Source organism: Physeter macrocephalus, unplaced genomic scaffold (assembly GCF_002837175.3).
Source record: "Physeter macrocephalus isolate SW-GA unplaced genomic scaffold, ASM283717v5 random_4, whole genome shotgun sequence".
In the NCBI taxonomy this organism is placed as follows: domain Eukaryota; kingdom Metazoa; phylum Chordata; class Mammalia; order Artiodactyla; family Physeteridae; genus Physeter; species Physeter macrocephalus.
The window spans coordinates 243,760-265,332 of NW_021145290.1; the positions used below are offsets into that span (position 1 = coordinate 243,760).

General features: G+C 58.9%; 2 protein-coding genes across 3 annotated transcripts; both read left to right on the plus strand.

Annotated features, from left to right (window-relative positions):
- USHBP1 (USH1 protein network component harmonin binding protein 1) lies at positions 1-7,619 on the plus strand. The gene is made up of 12 exons (XM_007116881.2): positions 1-283; positions 378-526; positions 757-1,195; positions 3,168-3,293; positions 3,469-3,605; positions 3,777-3,917; positions 4,196-4,366; positions 4,987-5,236; positions 5,784-6,005; positions 6,702-6,808; positions 7,021-7,143; positions 7,400-7,619. Exons 1-12 carry the CDS (start codon positions 230-232, stop codon positions 7,587-7,589), a joined length of 2,109 nt encoding a protein of 702 aa, XP_007116943.1. The 5' UTR covers positions 1-229; the 3' UTR covers positions 7,590-7,619.
- A 3,672-nt stretch (positions 7,620-11,291) lies between these two features.
- On the plus strand, positions 11,292-21,573 carry NR2F6 (nuclear receptor subfamily 2 group F member 6). 2 transcript variants are annotated; one of them, XR_003678018.2, is made up of 5 exons: positions 11,292-12,187; positions 15,820-15,914; positions 18,930-19,514; positions 19,736-19,846; positions 20,848-20,932. XR_003678018.2 is itself a non-coding variant. In XM_024134396.3 (4 exons), the coding sequence occupies exons 1-4, from the start codon at positions 11,901-11,903 to the stop codon at positions 21,120-21,122; spliced, it is 1,242 nt and encodes a 413-aa protein (XP_023990164.1). In that variant the 5' UTR covers positions 11,308-11,900; the 3' UTR covers positions 21,123-21,573. The 2 variants fall into 2 exon arrangements, 1 of the variants encoding a protein (XP_023990164.1); XM_024134396.3 differs by lacking the exon at positions 19,736-19,846 and having other exon boundaries at positions 11,308-12,187; positions 20,848-21,573.

Genomic DNA, 21,573 nt, shown 5'->3' on the forward strand with positions numbered 1-21,573 from the left:
AAGAAGAGGTGAGGGCAAATTTGAGAGGTTGTGAGCTGATCATCAAGGGAGGCATTCAAATGTGCCAAATCAACATTGATAACTCAAGATCCTTTCAGAGAAGTGAAATCAATGCCTATATCACAGAACAGGAAATTGAGGCTATCATTTGCTTTGAGCTGAGATCAGGTTGTGGTTTTAGGGGGTGAGGAAGGAGGAGGATTCAGAGGACACTGATTTCTGGATAACAATGAGTGCCAGGGCCACACGGCCCCGAAGCCGGCGAGGGAGGCACGCTCTGCCCGTAAGTGTCCCCCCTCCCTGCCACACCCAACTCTGCGAGACCCCAGGGCCCAGACCTGCCTGGCTCAGAGCTCAGCTCTGGGGATCATTTGCAGGGTGAGCTGGACCCTGTGGCAGAGAGTTCAGAAGAGGCTGAGGCAGCCAGTGGGAGCTCCGAGCCGGGCCCTGTGCCATCTCAGCATAGCTGCAAGCCAGAGCCGCTGGGCCCTGAGGTGGAGGCCAAAGGGCAGGGCCTGGAGAGCAGGTAAGGTCCACTTGGTCTGTGTCCTCCACTACAGGCCTGGCACATCTTTCCCACCCATAGATCTGTTTATGTCCCTCCCCTACTCACACACATGCCATGGCTCCCATTGCCCTCAGTCTGACTTTCAAGGCCCTGCGTGATGCAGTCCCAGCCTTGTTACAGAGCCTCTTTGTGTTAGCTACCCCAGATGACCCCATTTCCAGAACTTTCCATCTCTCACCTCTTCACAGGACTGACAAAGAAGTTGATGGGGACTCTAGCAGGGCACCTGCTCCAGCCCCCGAGGGGCCCTATGAGCTTGCCCAGGAAGCCCACCAGGCCCCAGAGGCAGCCCCACGGGACTGGGAGAATGTCCCCTCTGGACCCAGAGCCCCTGACATGTTTCAGACTCTCCAGCAAGCTCTGAGCTCTCTGGAGGCAGCTGCTGCTGCCTGGCGCCGCCAGCCCCCAAGATGTCCTGGGCTGTTGCAGGCAAAGGACAGAAGTGAGGGGGGACCAAAGCCCTGCTTGGAGCAGGAGCAGGCTGGGAGCTGCCAGTGGGATGCAGCCCGATTGACTGAAAGAAACGCCTGGCTGCGTTTGGCCCTGGGCAGCCGTGAGGACGAGCTGATCCGCACACAGAACTCCCTGAAGGCCTTACAGGCTGAGAAGGAGATGCTGCAGAGAGAGGTGAGTGGGGCAGGCCTGCCTCCCAGGGCTCCCTGGTGGGAGGGAGGCAGCAGGCCTGTTGTAGGACACATTCAATCATTTGTTCATTTGTAAAGCTTTTGTGGAAGCTTGGCTGCTGAACCCCGAAGAGACAAAGGTCCCTTGCAACCTTAGTTAAGGTGATCAGAGAGGCCCAGTGAGGAGGCGGTGACACTTGAATAAAGACCACAGGGGGGGCAAGGGAGGAACCATGAAAGGAGCTGGGGAAGAGCATTCCAGGCAAAGGGAACAGCATATGCAAAGGCCCTGAGGTTGGAGTGTGACTACTGTGTTCAACGAACAGTGAGGAGGCCAGTGTGGTACTGAGCAGGAGGAGACAAGGGTACGGAGGTGGTGGGAGCAGATCCTGGAGTGCCTTGCGGGCTGCAGGGAGGATTTGAGATTTTGCTCTGAGTGAGGTGGGAGCCACAGAGGGTTCCGAGCTAGCAAGGGTGGAGATCTGATGCAGGCATTCACAGGCGCCCTCTCGCCACCGTGGGAGGAACAGCTAGTGGAGGGAGAGGCTGGAATCTTGGAGATCCAGGAGGAGGCACTGGTCCAGACATGTAAGGGATGGAAGCTGTGGAGGTGGTGAGAAGTGGGCAGATTCTGGGTGATGCTGAACGTGGAGCTGGCAGGTGGGGTGTGAAAGCTGGAGAGGGGTTGAGGACGAGCCCTGGGTTGGGAGCCTAGGAGACTGGAAGTGAGACATAGGGAGCCTGCGGGAGGGGCAGGTTTGGTGGGAGGGAGACCAGAGCTGTTTGGGCCTTGATCAGCTCAAAATCCCATGAGCCACCCACACGGGGCCATTAAAGGGACAGTTCTGTGTCCAAGGCCAGAGCCCAGGGGATGTCAGGGTAGGAGGGACACAGGAGGTGAGACTTGGGGCTGCGGGAGCCCAGCACGAGGAGTGGGGCTCATTTCCCTAAGAGTGGAGCACATTTACCAGCTGGGAAAGAGAAGTCTTTTTTAAAAAAATTTACCCACCCTTTAACCCCCGCCTCTGGCAACCACCAATCTGTTCTCTGTATCTGTGAGTTCAATTTTTTAAAATTTTGATTGATTGATTTATGCCGGGCCTCATGGCTTGCGGGATCTCAGTTCCCCAAGCAGAGATTGAACCCCAGGTGACTGCAGTAAAAGCACTGAGTCCTAACCATTGGACTGCCAGGGAACTCCCTTGTTTTACTTTAGACTCCACCAAGTGAGGTCATACAGTATTTGTCTTCATCTGGCTGATTTATTTCACTTAGCATAGTGCCTTCAAGGTCCTTCTATGTTGTCACAAATGGCAAGGTTTCTTTTTTTACGGATGAATAATATTTCACTGTATAAATGTATATACTACATCTTCTTATCCATTCATCCATCAGTGGACACTTAGGTTGCTTCCATGTCTTGGCTCTTGTAAATAATGCTGCAGTGAACATGAGGGTACAGATGTCTTTTCGAGTTAGTGTTTTGGTTTCTTTTGGATAAATACCCAGAAGTGGAATTGCTGGATCATGTGGTCATTCTATTTTTACTCTTTTGAGGAAATGCCATGGTTTTTTTCCATAGCGACTGCGCCTATTTACATTCTCACCAACGGTGCATGAGGGTTCCCTTTTCTCCGCATCCTCGCCAACACTTGTTATCTCTTGTCTTTTTGATGCTTGCCATTCTAACTGATGTAAGGTGGTATCTCATTGTGGTTTTGATTTGCATTTCCCTAAGGATCAGTGATGTTGAGCGTCTTTTCATGTACCTGTCGGCCATCTGTATGTCTAAGGAAAGAGAAGTCTTGAGTGGCTGAGTGACTTGTGCAAGGTCATACAGGGAGGGGTTTGGCAGGATGAGTGTCTGGGGGTCCTACCTTCCACCTGGGGCTCTTGCCACTGCTCCAGGAACAGGTCTTAGGGAAGGATGGTGGGTGGTTTGAGCACCCAGGCCTGACATCCCCCATCCCCCACAGGTCCAGGAGCTGCAGGATTCCCTGCTGAGGCTGAAGCCCTTCCCACCTCTCTCCTGTGACCAAGCAGGCGGCTCGGGTAGTGGTTCCAGCAGCTCTGGGGCTGATGGGGAGACCTGGGGCACTCAAGTGAGTGTGGGAAGCTGAAAATCATGCATGATCTTAAGATCCTTAGGATTCAGGGCCATGAGACTCAAATCCTGGTCATGTGATCCAATAACTTCTGGGGTTGGAAAAGACCTAAACCCGTGATGCTGGGCTCTCAATGACAATCTGGGTGAATCAGGTCACCGCCTTCTGGCAGGATCCCTTCTCTCTGGCTCACCCCCTGCTCCGGCGCCTCCAGAGTGATTCCAGCAGCCAGATGCTTGGGCCTCTCCCCACCCAGCTCCTTGCCCCTGAGATGCACATCATGGAAGCCCAGATGGAGCATCTCCAGGGGTAAGAGCCACAAATGCTGAGCTCATAAGGGCACTGGTGCCTCCCTGCTGGGTTATAAATCCAGGAGTCTGGAGCTGGATTTGGGGTGGGGTGGGGAAGGGTGGAAATCAACTGGGTTCTAACTGCCCTTCAAGGCCTCTCACTTTGCCTTTTCCCCACCTCTGGAGGCAGGAACATTGAGAAGCTCAAATGCTTCAACCGTCTGCTGTCAGCTGTGCTCCAGGACTACAAGGGCCGGTGTGAGAGCCTCAGCATGCAGCTAGGCCAGCGGGAGGCTGAGGCCACTGCATTGCGTCTAGCCTTGCAGTATAGGTCAGTGCACCCTGCCCATGATATCACTGACTGGGAGGGAAATGGGTGTCCTCAGAGGATAGCCCCAATCCCCAGAGAGAGACAGAGCCCTCGCAGGAAAGTACTTTCCCTCACCACGGAAATTAACTTAAGGCAATTTTAGTCCAAGAGTGCTGAAGGAGTTTACAAACTCCCAGGGGTGGGGGTGGGAGGAGTAGTGAGGGGTCCAGGAGCAAGTGAGGATGTCACCTACACAGCAAGATGGGTGTCCTGGAGCGCTCAGAACTGGTGTCCCACAGTGAACACTGTGAGGAGGCATGTGGGGCCTTGCTCACTCTTCGGAAGGCAGACTCAGGAGCAGGAGAAGCCTTCATGGATGACTTGGAGGCGGCTGAGAAGGAAGCTCAGAGGCTTCTGGTGCAAGAGCAGGCTGCCATGGATGGAGGGATACTGCAGGATCCACGTCCAAGGTACCCCTGGGAACACTGGGGACTGGGTGGGCCAATGAGTGGGGCTCTGATTGGAGAAAATGGGGCTCCCAGAAGTGGCCACATGTTTGGGTTGGCATGGCTCCTATGGTTGGCATGAGGCCTGCTGGAGTTGGCTGGTTGCTACACAACAAAGTTGGCACAGTGGTGACAGCCATTGGGGTTGGTATAGGACCCACCAGAGTTGGCATGAAGATGGATGATGGTGCCAACTGATTAGAAATGGCATGATGGAGCTTAATGGGGTTGGCTTGATGTTGGTACCCACTGGTGTTGGCATGATGCTGCCTGACAGGGTTGGCAAGTTGAGTGATGGTCCCCATTGGGTTGGTGTGATGGCATCCACCATGATAACATGCGTGACTGTGCCCATCGGCATGATGGTGTTCATCCATCATTCGTCATTGATGGCTGATGTTGCCCATTGGGGTTTACATTATGGTACCCACCATGTTGGTTTGACCATGCTCAGCATAGATGGCATAGGAAGGACCCATCATGGTCAGTAAGATGGAAGCTGATGAAGCCCACCAGGGTTGGCACGAGGTTAGCACAACCATGCCCAGCAGTGTTGACACAGGCCCCTCTTCTGTTTCCTGTAGCCCCGAGGGCAGCAGTGTGGATAGGCCCACACCACAGGAGGTGGCTATCCAGCTCCAGGGCTACGTCCAGCGTCTTCAGGAACGCCGTGCTCTGGTGAAGATTCCCCCAGAGCCTGGTCCCACCTTGGCACCCATGTTCGCTGTGCCCCGTGCAGAAGCCATGGTGCAGGCCATTCTGGGGACCCAGCCTGGCCCAGCCCTGCCCCGGCTGGAGAAGATGCAGATCCAGGAGGACCTGGTGGCCACACGGGTACCCACGGGCTGTGGCCACTGTGTCACTCTTTCCTGGTGGGACCAAACCCTTTGCTGAGTCTGAGAGAGATGTGATTCAGGGACCAAGTAGCAAGGGAGAGTTTTGCTGGGCTGGACACAAGCTTCCTGGAGGGAGGAGAGTTGGAGCTGGGGTTTTGAGGGATGATTAGGAATTTGTCCTCTGGAATTCAGTTTCTCACAAGACTCCCAATCTGGCTTTCCAAAATGCCCCTCCTATGCAAAAGAGATAGGGGCAGGGGACATAATCTGGGGTTTATAACCTGGCATGAAAGCTGAGGTTCTGAATTTGGAGAAACTCAGACACTTCCACTGAACTGCTACTTGACCTTGTCTAATATACTTGCTCTCTCTGAACTGCCATTTCTACAGCTGTAGTTTTTATGGATACTTCCCATCTTGCAAGATCATGGAGAGGGTTGGGGTTCTTGCCTGACCTGCTCTCAGTGGGCGCCTCCTGGAGCCTCAGTTTTCCCAACCATTGACCCTAGAGGTGTAACCCCTCTACCCTCTCCTTGGTCTCTTAGGAGACCCTAGCAGATCTGATGCTTCGGCTACAGCTGGTGCGGCGGGAGAAGCGGGCTCTGGAGCTGCGGGAGGCTGCCCTCCGAGCCCAGGGCCCAGCCAACGTGCTCCTGCTGGAGCAGCTGCGCTGGGAGCGCGCAAAGCTCTGGACTGGTGGGGCTAACAGCAGTGGTGGAGACAGCAGTGGAGGCGGGAGCAGTGGAGATGAAGAGGAGTGGTCCCAGGTGAGTGGCCCTGCCTGGACCTGGTAGGGATAGCAGTATATTACTGGCTATGTGGTCCTGGTTAATCATAGCCCCCTTTGAGCCTCAGTTTCCATTTCTACACACAAAAAAAGGAGTTGAATGTTTAAGCTGCAGGTTTCTTTCTTTGAGGGTATTTAGCCCAATAAGCCCCAAGGGATTTAGTGTCTTCCAGTCACACCTGTGCCTCCTCCTTCCCACCCCTCAGGCTGATTCATTTTCCCCCTCCAGCTTCCTCCCTGAGGCTTTCCTTTTTGCCCCTTACTGCCTAATCATGTCTGTCCTCTGCTTAAAGCCTTAGCAGCTTCTGGAACCCTCCTTTGAATCATCTCTCCTACCTCCAAGGCTTTGTAAGTGCTGTGCCCCTGCCAGGAACACCAGTCACTTCCCTCTTTTTCTAATTAAGTCCTCAACCTCCTACAGGTCTGAGCTCAGACATCACCTCCTCCAGGAAGTCCTCGTGGACTGCCTGAAAATGAGATATTATTTATTTCCCTGTACCTTATTGGGGTACCCTTACTGGGTACTGTACCCTTATTGGGGTATCTCACCAGAGTGGGGGCTCTGTGAGAGCAGGGGCTGTAGCCACCACAATCTGGGCAACTTCGATGTCCAACTTGGGCTGAGCACACACTCAGCCTAGGCCAGTGTCACTACCCTCCCTGCTGCCTCCCACAGGGCCCTCCGGCTGTCCCTGGTGGCAGCAGGGCTGTTGATGGAGGCCAAGTGAGCAAAGTGCACAACCCAGAAGAGCTAGCCCAGGAACTGTCAGCATCACTCACCCGGTGTGTGCCTGGGTCCTGTGCTGGGGGATATGTGGCCTGGGTAGGGGAAATATGTGAGAGCCCGTGGGGGTGTTGCATACCGTGCAGGGCTGGGTCTACACCTGCATACAGTTGTGTTCACATGGAAACATCTTGGGCAGGTGGGTGGGAGGAGGGAAGGAAAACAAGATTGGCTATGGCTGTGAGCCCCTCTCTCTCCACCCCTGTACCAGGGCTCTGGGCCTGCGGGAGCAGCTGCAGTCCTTGCGGGAAGAGCTGGAAGAGGTGGCTCAGAAGGGGCGAGCCAGACGTGCTCAGAGTACTGAGCTGAACAGTGATTTATGCAAAGCTCACAGGTGGGTCCCCCTATGTGACCTCAGAAGCATCCCTGGCTCTCCCTGGGCCTCAGCTTCCCCCCTGTAAGGTGGGTGGCAGCTTCAATCCATTCCACACCTCCTCTGGTGCCTGATGTGTGTCAGCCCCTGCTGAGTGATTCTGGGACCCCAGGAAGACCCAATCTCAAAGAGCTCCTGTCTGGGGCTGGGAGTACATAGCCCCTGTCTTGGGTGGAATGGGGGGCTGTTTCCTGGCTCATCCTCCTACTCCCTCCAGTGCCCTGGTCATGGCCTTCCGTGGTGCCCACCGGAAGCAGGAAGAGCAACGGCGGAAGCTGGAGCAGCAGGTGGCACTAATGGAAGCCCGACAGGCAGAGGAGCTGGCAGTGCTGGAAGCCACCGCCAGGGCCCTGGGGAGGCCCAGACCGCCCTGCCTGCCTCCCCGGCCAGGGGGGACCTTTCTATAAGCCTTGCTCTGGTTGTGTCTGGACGTGCCAGATAGTTATGGCAGGTCATGTCATAAACTGTTCTGGAGTGATGTTATGTCATGTGGCATGACTTTGCATGTTGAGGCGTGTTTGGTGTGATGGGGGCTGATACCTGGGTGTCTGGGGCTTGATAGTGGCCAGGCATTTGAGATAAACTTGGTATCTTTGGCCTGACACCATGTGGCATGTGAAGAGACATGTCAGCAGGGTCATGCCAGAAGCAGCTTGGGCTGTGGGGACAGGATCCCCAGGGCTGGCTGGGGGGATTCAGGGTTCAGTGAGGTTACATAGCCAGAGATGAAATTCCAACCCTTATCTGTCTCCAGAAGCCCAGGGAGGAGTCCACTGGGGCAGGGCACACCTTCCCCTGAGCACCTCCTTCCCAGGGAAATGCTGGGTTTGGCCTGGCAGATGTTCCCGAGAGGAAGATACCCATAACCCAGCAGGAAGACTGAAGCCTGAACAGTTCAGGGTGTGGAACATTAGCTGGAAGAGCATTGCTCCCTGAGTGAAAGTGGAGGGAGGAGGAATGAGAGGTGGCTTTGGAATTTGCATTCAAAGAATGTGGAGCTAAGGTAAAGGGCCTCTGGGTGGTGAGCAAAGCAAAGGGAAGAAAAGCTGCAAGAAGTCATTCAGGGGGTTTGTACAGCTGTTGATGAGGAACTCAGAGAGGTGCTAATGGTGGGCAAAGAGGCACACTGCCCTCCAGGGCCTGGATGGACCTTGGCCTTGGCCAGGCTGAGAAGTTGAGTCTTTCACCTGCCAGAGATGGGAGCTGTGGGAGGTGTTAGTGTCAGATTAATAGCAGGCAACTGATTAGCATGTTATTTGCGTAGGCCACACCCCTTGCCCTTCCACCCGGGTCTGGCAGGGTTGGGAAAGGGGGGTTGGGCTCGACCCTGGCGCTCCGGATTAGTGGCCAGCTGTCCCGTCCTGGGCGGTAGCTGAAACTCAAGACGGGGATTAGAAAGATTTTCATTCTCAGCCCGGTGATGGTGGGGGCGGGGCGCGGGGCTCCAGGCAGCACCTGTGCAGGTGTGTGCGCGGCGTTACCGGCTCTCCCTGGGAGGGCAAGGCTGGCCTGAGGTCGGCGCTAGTAAGCCGCCGGGACTCAACCTGGTACTCCGGATCCACAGACTCCTCGGGCAAGCGCTGGGGATGGTGAACTTCGAACCCCGCGCACTCTCTCTAGACCGAGGCGGGCTTTGCAGAAAGCAGGCAAACTCAGGCAGGCAAGGTCGCCAGTGGCCGAACAGAGGAGCCGACTTTACCCCCCTCTTGTCCCTCTCCCTCCCTAAGAGTCTAAGTGACCTTAGCCCCCGAGTCCCACCAGGTTGCCTGTGGAGGGGGGGGCCCGAGAGGAGACAAGGTCACCTGTTGGAGGGTGGGGAAGGAGTTCGCGCTGGAGGTGGAGGCAGGAGCTGAGGTCGCCATTGGGGGGCGGGGGCAGGTTCCCAGGCCGCCGGGAGCCGGGTCTTGAGGTTCCCACGGGTGCCCCCGCGGCAGATGGGCCCAGGCCTCTTTGTCCCCGGTCCGCGGCCGCTGCAAGGTCAAATGTCACCGCGGGGCCGCGGGCAGGGGTCAGGGGGGCGGGGCAGGACTTCGACCCTCCCCCGGAGGGCCCAGGGTGTGGGGGCGATGGAGCTACTGGCACGGGGCGGGGCGGCCGCCGAAGGGTTGGACCAATCCGAGGTTCTGGGATCTGCTGCAGACCTTCTCGCAGTCTCCAACCGGTCCCCAGACCGCCATTTAGGAGCCCCCTTCCTCCAGACTTGTGGCCCTCAAACCCCAGTTCCTTGCCTCCTCCCTTCTCCAGACCCTCTCTGACTCCTTTCCTTGAGCTTTCTCTCCCCAAGTCTCCCTCTCTCATCTCTTCTCTGAGACACCCACCTCCATGTCTCCCCCGACCCCATCAAGGATCCTAGAAAGTCCAGACCAGGGACTTAGGACTCCCGTCCTCACCTCAAAACCCAGCCAGCACCACGTTCCCCGGCACCCCCAGAACCAAAGGGTCCTCTCTAACCATCCAGGCCCCCCTCCCCTAGAGCGGCTTACAGGGCAGAGAACTCCACTCTAGTCAGACCCATGGAAAGTCCTTGCTCGTGTCTAACCCCAGTCCTTCTTGCTTTCTGTACTTGTTAAAACCTCCCCCACCTCACACCCAGCCAGACCCTCCCCAGAAGGCCCAGAGGCCCAGGGCTGGGCATCTATTGCCTGGCTTCTCCAGAACCTTGGTATCATCTTAAGTGCTGCATGATCTCCAAGCATCTCCTGCCCTAGTCACGAAGGGTGCCCCCTCAGATGTCATCTGGAGAGGGGAATGGCTTTTCCCAAGGACGCTTCCTGAGAGACAAGGGTGTAGGAGCTGGTTGGGACAGAGGGCACTGCTCTCCTGCCCACAGCCTCAGAGGCCCTGCCACGTGTCCTGGTGTCCAGCTCAGCCCAGGGCAGGGCAGCAGATAAGGCCAGGTGCTGGACCTGCAGGACTCCAAGGTGAAAGGTCACTGCAGGAAGGGCTTTTCCAGCCGGTTAAATGTTAACAGGCCCAGAAACAGAGGCCCAGGCTTCTTTGCCCAGGGCAGCTGGGGTGGCATACAAAGAGTGCTTAATATATGCAATATATGCTGGCTGCCCCAGCCCGGGGTCTTGGGGTGTGTGTGTGTGTGTGTGTGTGTGTGTGTGTGTGTGTGTGTGGAACGGCAACTGGGAGGCTCTGGGGAACCTGGAAGAGACATCTGTAGTCCAGCCGGCCCCCGGCCAAGCCCTTTCTGTGAAGCATAGAAAGAAAAGGAAATTAAAGGGGAAAGGGGCAGGCCCCGCAGGGGTGGTGGGAATTCCTGTCGCCTCCAGCCTCGCTGGGCGGGTGGGCGCCCTGCCCCCAGAGGCCTGAAATTATGGCGAAGGCCACCCCCACCCCCCCACCCCCGACCTCGCGCCTCCGCCGGCCGCAGACCACAACATCCCTTCCCCCCGGAGATTCCAAGCACCAGGTGTTAGCCCAAGCAGAGAAAGGGTGGGGTGGGGGTCGGACGCGGAGACTTTCTGGAAGAGGAAGCAAACACAATCCATCATGCAACTGTGCAAAGAAATGCCCCAGGGTGTGTGTGTGTGTGTGTGTGTGTGTGTATTGCGCAGGGGCGTGCCCCCCGGGTGCAACCGGCCCCCCATTATTGCTTCTGCCGGGAATGCAGGGGGGTGGTGCAGAGGGGCGCCTCGAGGGCGGCTGAGCTACACAACTTCCAAGGCCGGAGGTGGAGGGGAGGGCCTTAGAGAGACATCTTGGCGAGGCTGCGGAAGGGCAGAGGGCAGCACTGGCCCAGGCTCCCGCCGCGGCCCGGCGGGGGTTAAGGCTGGAGCTGGGCGAGGGCGGGGGTGGGAGTGGAGTGGGAGAGGGAGGGGAGGGAGGAGGGTCTGGCCGTGCGGCCCCGCGCTCCGCCCTCGCCCCTCCCGCCGGCCTGGGCGCCGGGCGCAGCGCACGGCCACCCATGTCCTTATAAGGGCGGCCGTCGCCGGGGCAACGAGCGCCCGCCCCCAGCCCGCGGCGCGCGCCCCTGCCCCCGCCCCCACCCCCCGCCCGCCCCGCGAATGGAACGTTGTGTGTCAAACCGGCCGCAGCGCGAGGCCGGCGCGCGGGGTCGGCGGCGGCGAGAGCGAGGCTCGGGCCCAGGCACAGGCCCAGGCCGGGCGGGCGCGGCCGCAGCGGGGGCGGCAGCTCGGGAAGCGCCTGCCCGCGGCCCTGCAGGCCCCGAGCGGCCACCGGGGGGCCTGGGGGACTCAGGGGGCGCGGTGACCGGCCCCGGCGCGCGCTCGCCGCCCCTCCCCCCCGCCGCAGGCGGCCGAGCAACTTGCGGCCAAACTTTCCCCCCGGCCTCCCGCACTCGGATGGCAGCCCGCTAAGTTGGCCGTAGCCCTCGGCCGAGCGGCGGCCAGGCCAGAGGGCGCCCCCTGCGCAGCCTGGGCCGGGCCATGGCCCGAGCTCCCCCGCCGGGGCCCCAGGGCGGCGGGGCGCGAGTCCCCGGGGCCCCCGGCCAGCACCTCTAGCGCGCCCCCCTGGCTCCGGGCCTGGCCCCGCGCTCGCGTGGGAAAGTTGGCCTGGAACCGGCCCGACCAGTTCCTCCCGGGCGCGCGGACCGGCCGCAGGAAGTTGCTGCAAAACTTTTTTGGGGGGTGCAGCCGGGTGCCCCCCGCGCGCCGGGGCCGGATGCGCGCCGGGTAGGGTCCCCCGGGTCGAGAGGGGTGCCCCGAGGGAAGAGCGCGGAGGGGGCGCCCCGGCCCCGCTGCCCTGGGGCTATGGCCATGGTGACCGGCGGCTGGGGCGGCCCCGGCGGAGGCGGCGGCGACACGAACGGCGTGGATAAGGCGGGCGGCTACCCGCGCGCGGCGGAGGAAGACTCGGCCTCACCCCCCGGCGCCGCCAGCGACGCTGAGCCAGGCGACGAGGAGCGGCCGGGACTGCAGGTGGACTGCGTGGTGTGCGGGGACAAGTCGAGTGGCAAGCACTACGGCGTCTTCACCTGCGAGGGCTGCAAGAGCTTCTTCAAGCGGAGCATCCGCCGCAACCTAAGCTACACCTGCCGGTGAGCCCCCTATCAGCGCACCGCCGCCGGGCACCCGGCCCCGCTGTGGGCCGGGCCTCTGACCTGCTCGGTCACCTTGGGCCTGGCGCTGACCTTCCCTGGGTCTCCACTTCCCTTCTGAGATAGGGGCACAGATCCTTTCCCCCCTCTCCATTACATTCGTGGGATTGTGTATACTGTCGGCGCTGTATCGATGCAGGTCCCCCCTTCAGGTGGTCCCTTGCGGCATCCGCCCTAGTTACTTGCTCTCCCTTCCTCCCTTCGTTTTCTCCGGACAGGGGTCAGCTCCGCGCTTGGAGGGGTTGGGGTGCTGTCAGGGGTGGGTCCCTGACCCCAGGGCATCCCTTCTCTTGGGAATCTCGGCGCGTGGGGTACCCCGCGGGAATCAAACGTGGAACTTGGACTGTGGGGCTCACAGTGTCCAGGGGCCATTGTCTGCGGCCGCGCGGATCGATACGGCGCGCCCTTGGGGTCAAATATCACTTCCAAAGTCGCCCTGACCACCGAGGCTGCGGCGGGAGCGAAACTGGGGTGGCACAGGAAAGCCTTCTTCGCGTGGGGGCCCCTGCTGTGGGGTTGGGCCTGCTCACCGGGGGAACCCCGCCCCCCCCTCACCCCACCCCTGGCTCACCCTGGGCTTTGGGTCACCGGAAACTCCTGCTCGAGGTCCTGGTGGGTGGCGGGATTTGACCGCATCTTGGCTGCTCGCCCCTCCCCGCCCCCACCCCACCAGCCAGGAGTTTGTGCAGAGCTGGGCTCCTGGAAAATCCCTGAAACTTTGGTCCGCTCTGAGACAGGGTGGGTGTGAATGTTTCCAAGATGAAGCCCTGGGCTGTCCTAGGTTGGAGTCCCCACTGACAGGGTGTGGCCGTGCTAGCTTCTCTCCTTAGTTCTGAGGCATTAGGTCTGGGGGGAGAAGCCGCTGGCATTGAGTGTCCAGGCCAGGACTCCCTTTCCCACCACTCTTTGGTGAGCCTCCTTTTGCTCCATTGACAAGCCCCTACTCTGCATCCTCCAGGCACATGCTTGGGCTCTGTAGAGCCGGTTTGGAGAGTCCCATTTTCCAGATGAGCAAAACCGAGGCCCAGAACACTCTTGGTGCCTGCCGTGGGTCACCCAGGGAGAGACCCCGCTCCAGTTGGGGCTTAGCAAGGGAAACTGTGGGGTTGGGAAGAGAGGGGCAGCTGAGTATGGGTCAGGGTGTCCCCAGAGAGAGCTGCTGGTGGAGGGCTTGTTGGCAAGGCCACTGGGCGGAGCCCCGGGCACCTGAAGCAGGAATTTGGCCCCAGGTCCAGCCTGTCTGGGGTGGCTGTGTGTGTGGGGGAGCTGGTTTACTCTCTCCTCCAGTGCTAACTGGGCCACCAGACTTTGGCCTCATTTTTTCTGCTGGAATAACTGCCTGCTCTCTGGCCAGGTCTTTAGGGAGGGCAGAGGAGGGGCTCAGGTAGTTTTGGGGTCCCAGAGGCTCCCTGACAGTGGGAGCAGGGAGCACCAAGGTCGGGGAGAGGGGGCATGGTTTGGGGCTGGCAGGTTCTTCAGAGGGTCTCTGCTGTGTGACCTGGTGAAGTCACTGCTTCTCTCTGAGCCTCAGATTGATTCAGCAAAGTCCCCTCAGGGCCTGGCCTGGGTGATTTGATGCTGGCCCCCTAGAAAAGACCCTAGCTCCAAGCCCAGCCTTCTCCCAGTTTGGGGGAGACACAGGTGTCCCCAGCCTGTGGGGTGTGGGTTGGGCCAGAGGGAGGGATGGTCTGGGGTCCCAGGAGGGAACAAGGGGCTCTGCCTAAGGGTCAGAGAGGAAGGCCACCGGAGGTGGCCTTGAAACATGAGGGGTTTAGCAGATAGAAGCAAAGGGCACTCCTGCAGAGAGTGTAGCTCCAGCAAACGCTCAGTGGCAGGTTTGGGGAACAGTGATGTAAGATGAGATCACCCAGGCATAGGAGAAGTTAGAGGTGAGTGGGTCTGAAATGCTGGACTGAAGACAGTGGGGAGCCATGAAGGGTGTGTGAGCAAGAGAGGGCTATGATCAAATTGGACTGGAAGCCAGAGCCCAGGGAGGAGACTGAATTGGACTGCGGGGTTTGGCAAAGCATGTGCTCTTTAGGTGGGATAACAGGTAGAACTTATTGTTTCTTCATCTGGAGAGACAGAAGATCTGTCCTGACTCTACAACTGGGGAAGTTGAGGCAGAAGGCTTAGGGCCTCCCCTGAGGTCTGAGGGCCCTGAGCCAGGCTCCTGCCTGCCTGCCTGCTCCAGGCCTGGCTGTTTCCACGCGGCTGCCCAGGACCCTCCCACTGCATGCCTGCTGGGCTTTGTTCTGGTTCTGCCTGAGCTCCCTTTGCCCTAGTAGGGCCTCTTCCTGGGGGCTCAGGCTGGTGGGACACAGAGGCCTGGGCTCAGAGGCTGGCGCTGCAGGACACAGAGGCCCTGCAGAGCCTCAGCTCTCCTAAATCTGCCATTGGGACTCGCAGCTGGGGCCTGGGTCTTGACGCCCTCCCCGCACACCCCCAATTTCTCCAGAATGAGTGCACCCCATATAGAATTGGCCTCTGGCCTCCCATTTCCAGATGAGGAAACCAAGGCTCAGTGGAGAAGTCACAGCCCAAGGATCAGGGCTGGGTGTCTGCAGCTGAGATGTGTCTGATTTTTAACTTCATTAAGTGTTTGTTTTACTTTGTGACTGTCTCTAGGTACCCTCTTGGTGCCCAGCTGGGACTCCAGGGTGTCTGCCCCAGGCCTGGGCCTCAAAAGGCCCTGAGCCCAGGGTGGAGAGAGATAGGGAGGGAGCACAGGGGCAGGGACCAGGGGGAAAAGGTGCTGGGGACATTTGAAGAACAAAGGCCTGAACCTTCCTGCTAGGGACTGACCTTGGTTGGGAACTCATTACCTCACAGGGCGGGGCCACCTGTCCCATCTCTGGAAGAGGCAACAACAATCCCCGAGGGCCACCCAGAGGAAGCTTCTTGGACTCAGTTAGGAATTGGACATTCTTTCCAGAGAAGGGGTTTGGGATCTTAAAGGGGTACAGGAGTTCATTTGTTCATTCATTCATTCGTTCGTTTGTTCATCGTTCGTTCGTGGCGGCCTTGTGTAGGGTAGTAGTGCTGGGGCTCCACAGTCCTGTGACCCCGCAGAGGACTGACCTGGCTCCTAGTCTCTTAGTCAACTCACAAAGCCTTGCTCCCTGATCATGTTCCTTCTCTGCTCTCACATTGCCCTTGGGACAAAGACCCTGACCCTTGGCCTGACAGTGACCAAGTACAGTGAAACTGTTTAGGCCTTCATATTTTGGCATTTCCAGCCTTTTGCCCTCCCTGCCCACTCTGCCTGGAACTGCCTCTGTTTCCCTGGGGAACTTCTGTTCATCCTTCAAAACCCAGTTCCAACATATCCACCCTGGTGTGCTAATCTACTTTGCCACAGACTGCTCTTCATCTGTGGCACTCACCCGAACTGTCCTTTCCTCTTTGCAGGCCTAGCCTCTGTGCCACTTTGGGGCCACTTGCCCAGCCGAGGTTGGGGGGGGGTGCTGGTGGTTCTCAGGGACAGCCTTCAAAGGCGTCTCACAAGGTGGCACCAGGGGCAGGATGTGGGTGTCACGGTAACCCCCATGGTGACCTCTGCATGCCCACAGGTCCAACCGTGACTGCCAGATTGACCAGCATCACCGGAACCAGTGCCAGTATTGCCGTCTCAAGAAGTGTTTCCGGGTGGGCATGAGGAAGGAGGGTGAGTACCTGCTGGGGTGGTGCGGGCCGGGGATGAACAAACGGCCTGCCCTTTGCTCCTTCTTTTGGGGTCTGGGAGCTATGGAGGCGGGGTCTGGTGCCTGCTAACCTCGTTACCACCAATGATCCTGAGATCCCGTGGGCCTGGGTTTAGCCCTGGGCTGGAGGAATCCAATTATCCGTGGCTGTCTGGTGGCTGCTGCAGAACTGGGATGCAAGGGACTCCCTGACTCTGGCCCATTTTAGAATTGTTCTCCCCCCACCCTCCCCAGTTCCTCCCCAGGTGCCCCTGGCCTCAGAGGCAGGTTCCCTGGCCCTGATACCCCGGTGACCCCCCTGCCCTCTAGCCAGGCTACCGCTTTCTGAACAAGGATGTATTTATTTAATTTGATTTGCTTTTCCTCCACCCTCCACCCTCCACCCCCTGCCTTGTGTTTGCCCAAGGCAGGAACTCACCTGACTAAGGCAAAGGGCAGCTTACCTTTCCGCCTGACCCGGGGCACTGGGAGCCAGAGGGAGGCCCAGCCTCTTGTTCTTGCCCTGGGGACTTGGGTGGATACATGCGGGGCAGCTGGGTCTAGAACTCCACCAAGCACTCTTAGAATTCAAGTGGAACCCAGAGACTTCTACGTGGATGTCTGGGCTTGGGAGCAGAATCTGGCCCATTTCAGTGATGGCCCCTGTGCTGGGCTTCATGTTTCTGCCTGGACTCTCATGAGCCAGGCCAGCAGTTCTTCCCTGCATCTAACCTGAGTCTCTCCTGCTCTAAAGATGGTTTCTTCTCTGCTGGGCCTCTGTGGAAGAAGCTGGGAACAGCTGCTCCGAGTCTTTCTCTTAAGACCGTCTCACTACTCCCTTTGGTCATTTTAAGTTTGGGGGTGACTGTCTCTCCGCCCCCTGGCCAACCTGGATTTTACCTCCACTTGTTGATCTGACCTAAACTCCTGATATACATCATATCAGGGCTTCAGATCTCCAAAGTCTTGGGGTGGAAATAATAATCTCAGGTCATGCCCCAAGCACAGCCCTATCTCAGGGCCTTTGCACAGGTTGTTCCCTCTGCCTGGAACGCTTGCCCCAGACACCTGCATGGCTTCCTCTCTTGCCTCCTTTAAGATTTGCTTAAACAACACCTCCTCAGAGAAGCCCTGATGACCCTTCGCCACCCCCTCTTTATTTCGGGCCATCTATCTTGCTTTATAATTTACTTGCTCCTGTATCAGGATGTTCTGCTCCTCAAGGTCAGAGACTTTTGTCTGTCTTGGTTTTTGACATATCCCCAGTGCCTAGACCAGCCCCGAAACACATAAGGTGCTTAATAAATGTTTCTTGGCTCGAGTTACTATCCATTTAGCTCTTACTGAGTGCCAAATGCTATTCTAAGCAAGTTAGATACATTCTCATGTAAATTCAGTGATTGGTCTCATCATCATCACCATTTTTATTATCAACTGCATTTTTTATAAAGGGGAAGACAGCACAGAGAGCAGTAGAACTGTGGTTGGGATTTGAACCCACAGTCCTGGCTGACATGAGGAGGAAGAGCTGGGGGAGGGGTTCTTAGGAAGCCGGAACAGCAGGTGCAAAAGGCCCTAAGGTGGAAACGTGGCTGGATGATGGAATAATGGTGGGGGTGGGGTTTAGAACCAGGTGGGCCCGGGATTGACTGGGATTCACTCTCGGGCCTCATCTGGCTACACCCATTTGACAGATGATTCTGAGACTTCGAAATCACATGGAGCAAGGCTTGAATCCAAGCCCCTGTTTCCCTGATCAGCTCTGCTAGGCCCTGGCTCCCACTTGCATCCCCCTCCCCATCTGCTTCATGGTGGGTTGACCAGAAGTTCATGGAGGTGGTGAGACAGGGCATTCCACCTCATTAAAACTCATTAATTAGTCTCTGCCTGGCACCCAGCCCAGTCAGCCCCTCCGCCCCTCCCACTGTGGCACAGGCCAGGCTGGCATGCAGCCACCTCTCCCCTCTTTGCACCTCAGCTTCCCTCTTCTCACCAACCCCATCACTGGGGGCACTGGCTAAGGCCAGCAATTGGTCCTCCCCCCTCATAGGCAAGGCTGCTGATGGAATCAAATGCTTACTGAGCACTTGCTACTGGCCAGGACTCCACTCTTAGCACTGAGGTCACTGCAGCGACCCAGAGAGATGAGACCTGCTCTAGGGGGCCATGACCTGGAGGGTGGGGCTGGGAGGTAGGGATCTCTCCACCTCCATAGGAGAGATCAGTGCTCAGCCCATACTGATCACTTGTTTTAGGGGTAGGCTGGCCATTGTGCCCCAAGTCCTAGGAAGGACGGTGATCGCTCCCTGGACCCATTCTCAGCTCTTGGACCCCTATGATTGACAGATGAGGACATGATTGACAGGTTTAGTCTCCCTGGCTGTGGAGGAGAGCTCACACAGTCCAGTAGGAGGGGGCCAGGTGCGAATTAAATTAGCCCTCACCCAGTGGTCCTATTCCTGCCTGGGAAGGTTCCCCCCCCTCCCAGGGTCAGGGCCCTTCTCTGAAGGAAGTAGGAGTTGGATGGTGGCTGGACATGGACTCAGGCTGAGGGCACAGGGCAGAGCAGGGTGGGGCATGCAAGACCTTGCCTCTGTCATCCCAACAAGCTTTGTGCCCATGAGGTGGGATTGGGGGTCCAGGGAAGGGCTGAGCTGGGGAGCTTGGAGGGGAGGGGGCTGAGTGACCCTTTGATAACTTTATCTCCTCCCTTTATTCCTCCCTGCTTGGCCCCCGCCCACTCTCTCCGGGTACCCACCTTCCCTCTCCTTCCTCCCCTCCCCACTCCCTTTTCCTCACACCCCACTCACCCCTCTCCGGTTTCCCGTGTTCCTCAATCCCCTTCCTATCCCATTTTCGTCACTCCCTCTCTCCCACCTCCTGATTCCACCCGTCCCTTCTCCCCTCCTCCCTCTCCTGTCCCTCCCCCATTTCCTGCGGGGCTGGCTATCTCCCCTCCTCCCCGCCCCCCACCCCCCATCTCCATCTCCCCCTCGCAGCGGTGCAGCGCGGCCGCATTCCGCACTCGCTGCCTGGCGCCGTGGCAGCCTCCTCGGGCAGCCCCCCGGGCTCTGCGCTGGCGGCGGCCGGCGGAGACCTCTTCCCGGGGCAGCCGGTGTCGGAGCTGATCGCGCAGCTGCTGCGCGCCGAGCCCTACCCTGCGGCGGCTGGGCGCTTCGGCGCGGGCGCAGCGGGCGCGTTCGGCGCAGGGGGCGGCGCGGCGGGCGCGGTGCTGGGCATCGACAACGTGTGCGAGCTGGCTGCGCGGCTGCTCTTCAGCACCGTGGAGTGGGCGCGCCACGCGCCCTTCTTCCCCGAGCTGCCGGTGGCTGACCAGGTGGCGCTGCTGCGCCTCAGCTGGAGCGAGCTCTTCGTGCTGAACGCGGCGCAGGCGGCGCTGCCTCTGCACACGGCGCCGCTGCTGGCCGCCGCCGGCCTGCACGCCGCACCCATGGCCGCCGAGCGCGCCGTGGCCTTCATGGACCAGGTGCGCGCCTTCCAGGAGCAGGTGGACAAGCTGGGCCGCCTGCAGGTCGACTCGGCGGAGTACGGCTGCCTCAAGGCCATCGCGCTCTTCACGCCTGGTGAGATGACCTGGAATGGGGGGCTCTGAGGCCGTGGGAGGGGTCGGGGGGAGGGGTGCGACCTAGATCCTGACCCTGGCCCCGGCCCCCTTAGCCCTCCACTCCCTGATCCACAGCTAGCCAGACTTGCGTCCCTGAAAGCGCCTTGAGCGTTGATGGGGGACAGTGGAGGAGGTGATGCGGGCGGTGTGACACCCTGATGGCCCCGCCCCCGATCCCAGGTCTCCCTAAGAACTTCGATCCCTGTCCGGACCCGTGACTCACGGCCCCACAGCCTCTCTCTCTGATTCCCAGGCTCCCTGAGATCCCCCATCCTTCACCCCCTCATCAAGGTACTCATCGTGCTCAGTGGGCACTGACAGCAGAATGACAGGTGGGGGGACGTGGGAGGAGAGGTCCCACCACCTGGTTCTGGCCCTCATTCCCTGATCTCTGGCCTCCCCAAACCCTCTGACCCTCATCTGCCAAATCAGGGTTCTCTTCTTGTTACTGACCACTTATGGAGGGCTGCCAGGCAGGGGTGCCCTGACACCTGGTTCTGGGTTCCCCCGGGCTCTCCACTCCCTGATTCCTGGGCCCCTAGACCTCTGACCCAGGGCTCCCAACCTGCCCCCTGACCCGCCTCCAGGGGCCACCCCTTGCTGAGCTGGAGAGGGTAGGGGGTGTGGCTTGGAGCCCCTCCCACCGAGGGGCGGGACTCCGAGCGGAGCCTTGCTCTTCCTTACGTGTCCTTGGTAACCGTCCAGCAGCCAAAGCCCTGCTTTATTCCAGGGAGTGGTGGCGCAGCTGCCTCTGCACTCTGGAAGGAGGCCCCACTAGGTGTCTCCTTGGGGCCGGGGATGCGGGAACCAGACACAGGCTACTCCGGGAGGTGGCCTTCATCCAATAAATATGGCTTTGCCCCTCCTTATTTCCCCAGGAGACTTTCTCTGCCCCCATTCATGGGGCTGTCATCTTCACTCACATCGCAGGTCCCTCTGGGGTGTCTGAATACCCCCTCTAGGCTTTGCTTTCCTCCCCAAGTCCCCTCCCCAGCCTCTTCTTCCCCTTGAGCTTGATTAGAATTTGTCTCCCTGCTAAATGCTTTAGTCAGGGCCCCTCCACCCTTGAGACATCACTGCCTGCACCCCTGTGTCATCGTCCTTGGATGAGGCCACCTTAATATTTCTTGAGGACCAACACTGCCATTTGTGCCCTAGGCCCCCATCTCCTACCTCCTGAGTGCCCTCCTTCTGTATCAACAGCCCTGAGTGGTGTCCCCCCCTCCCCCATCAGCCCTGGGGTCCTGTGTCCTCCCACCACCTCCTCTTCTGACCTTTCCCTTGTCTCCCAGATGCCTGTGGCCTCTCAGACCCAGCGCATGTGGAGAGCCTGCAGGAGAAGGCCCAGGTGGCCCTCACCGAGTATGTGCGGGCACAGTACCCATCGCAGCCCCAGCGCTTTGGGCGCCTGCTGCTGCGGCTCCCTGCCCTGCGTGCCGTCCCCGCCTCCCTCATCTCCCAGCTGTTCTTCATGCGCCTGGTGGGCAAGACACCCATCGAGACGCTGATCCGAGACATGCTGCTGTCGGGAAGTACCTTCAACTGGCCCTACGGCTCGGGCCAGTGATTGGACAGGGCCGGGTCTGCAGACCTCCAGGGACACGTATGTTCAAGCCTCCAGTGGGGGCCCCCAGGCAGAGGACCCCGGCTTCCCTCCTCAGACTCCTGTTTTTTAAAGACTGTGAAATGTTTGTCTTTTTTGTTTTCTAAGTGATCATGAAACCAAAAAAGAGACTGTCTAGGCTCCAGCCAAGTCCTCCCCAGAAGCCCTGGTCAAGATGAGGGGCGAGACTGAGGGTCCAGTCCCAGGACAGCTGTGTCCCTTGGTGCCCCAAGCATGAACTCATGGTGCAGTGGCTTCTCTGGTGTGATGGACAAAGTCCTGGCATCTGGACTGGAGGGGCAGCTGCACCCGGGCAGGGGTAGCATGTACCAGGCAGATCCTCTGGACACATAATCCACGTTGGACGCTACATGATGGATGAATCAAGGCCAATAATAAAGAAGTTTCCTACCTG

Bases quoted from the DNA above. Each gene is read 5' to 3' on its own strand.
- USHBP1 (XM_007116881.2), top strand. From the start codon at position 230: ATGAGTGCCAGGGCCACACGGCCCCGAAGCCGGCGAGGGAGGCACGCT. The intron at 6,809-7,020 runs GTGTGTGCCTGG...CCCCTGTACCAG, and splicing joins CTGTCAGCATCACTCACCCG to GGCTCTGGGCCTGCGGGAGC. The intron at 7,144-7,399 runs GTGGGTCCCCCT...TACTCCCTCCAG, and splicing joins GATTTATGCAAAGCTCACAG to TGCCCTGGTCATGGCCTTCC.
- NR2F6 (XM_024134396.3), top strand. From the start codon at position 11,901: ATGGCCATGGTGACCGGCGGCTGGGGCGGCCCCGGCGGAGGCGGCGGC. The intron at 15,915-18,929 runs GTGAGTACCTGC...TCCCCCTCGCAG, and splicing joins GGTGGGCATGAGGAAGGAGG to CGGTGCAGCGCGGCCGCATT. The intron at 19,515-20,847 runs GTGAGATGACCT...CTTGTCTCCCAG, and splicing joins CATCGCGCTCTTCACGCCTG to ATGCCTGTGGCCTCTCAGAC.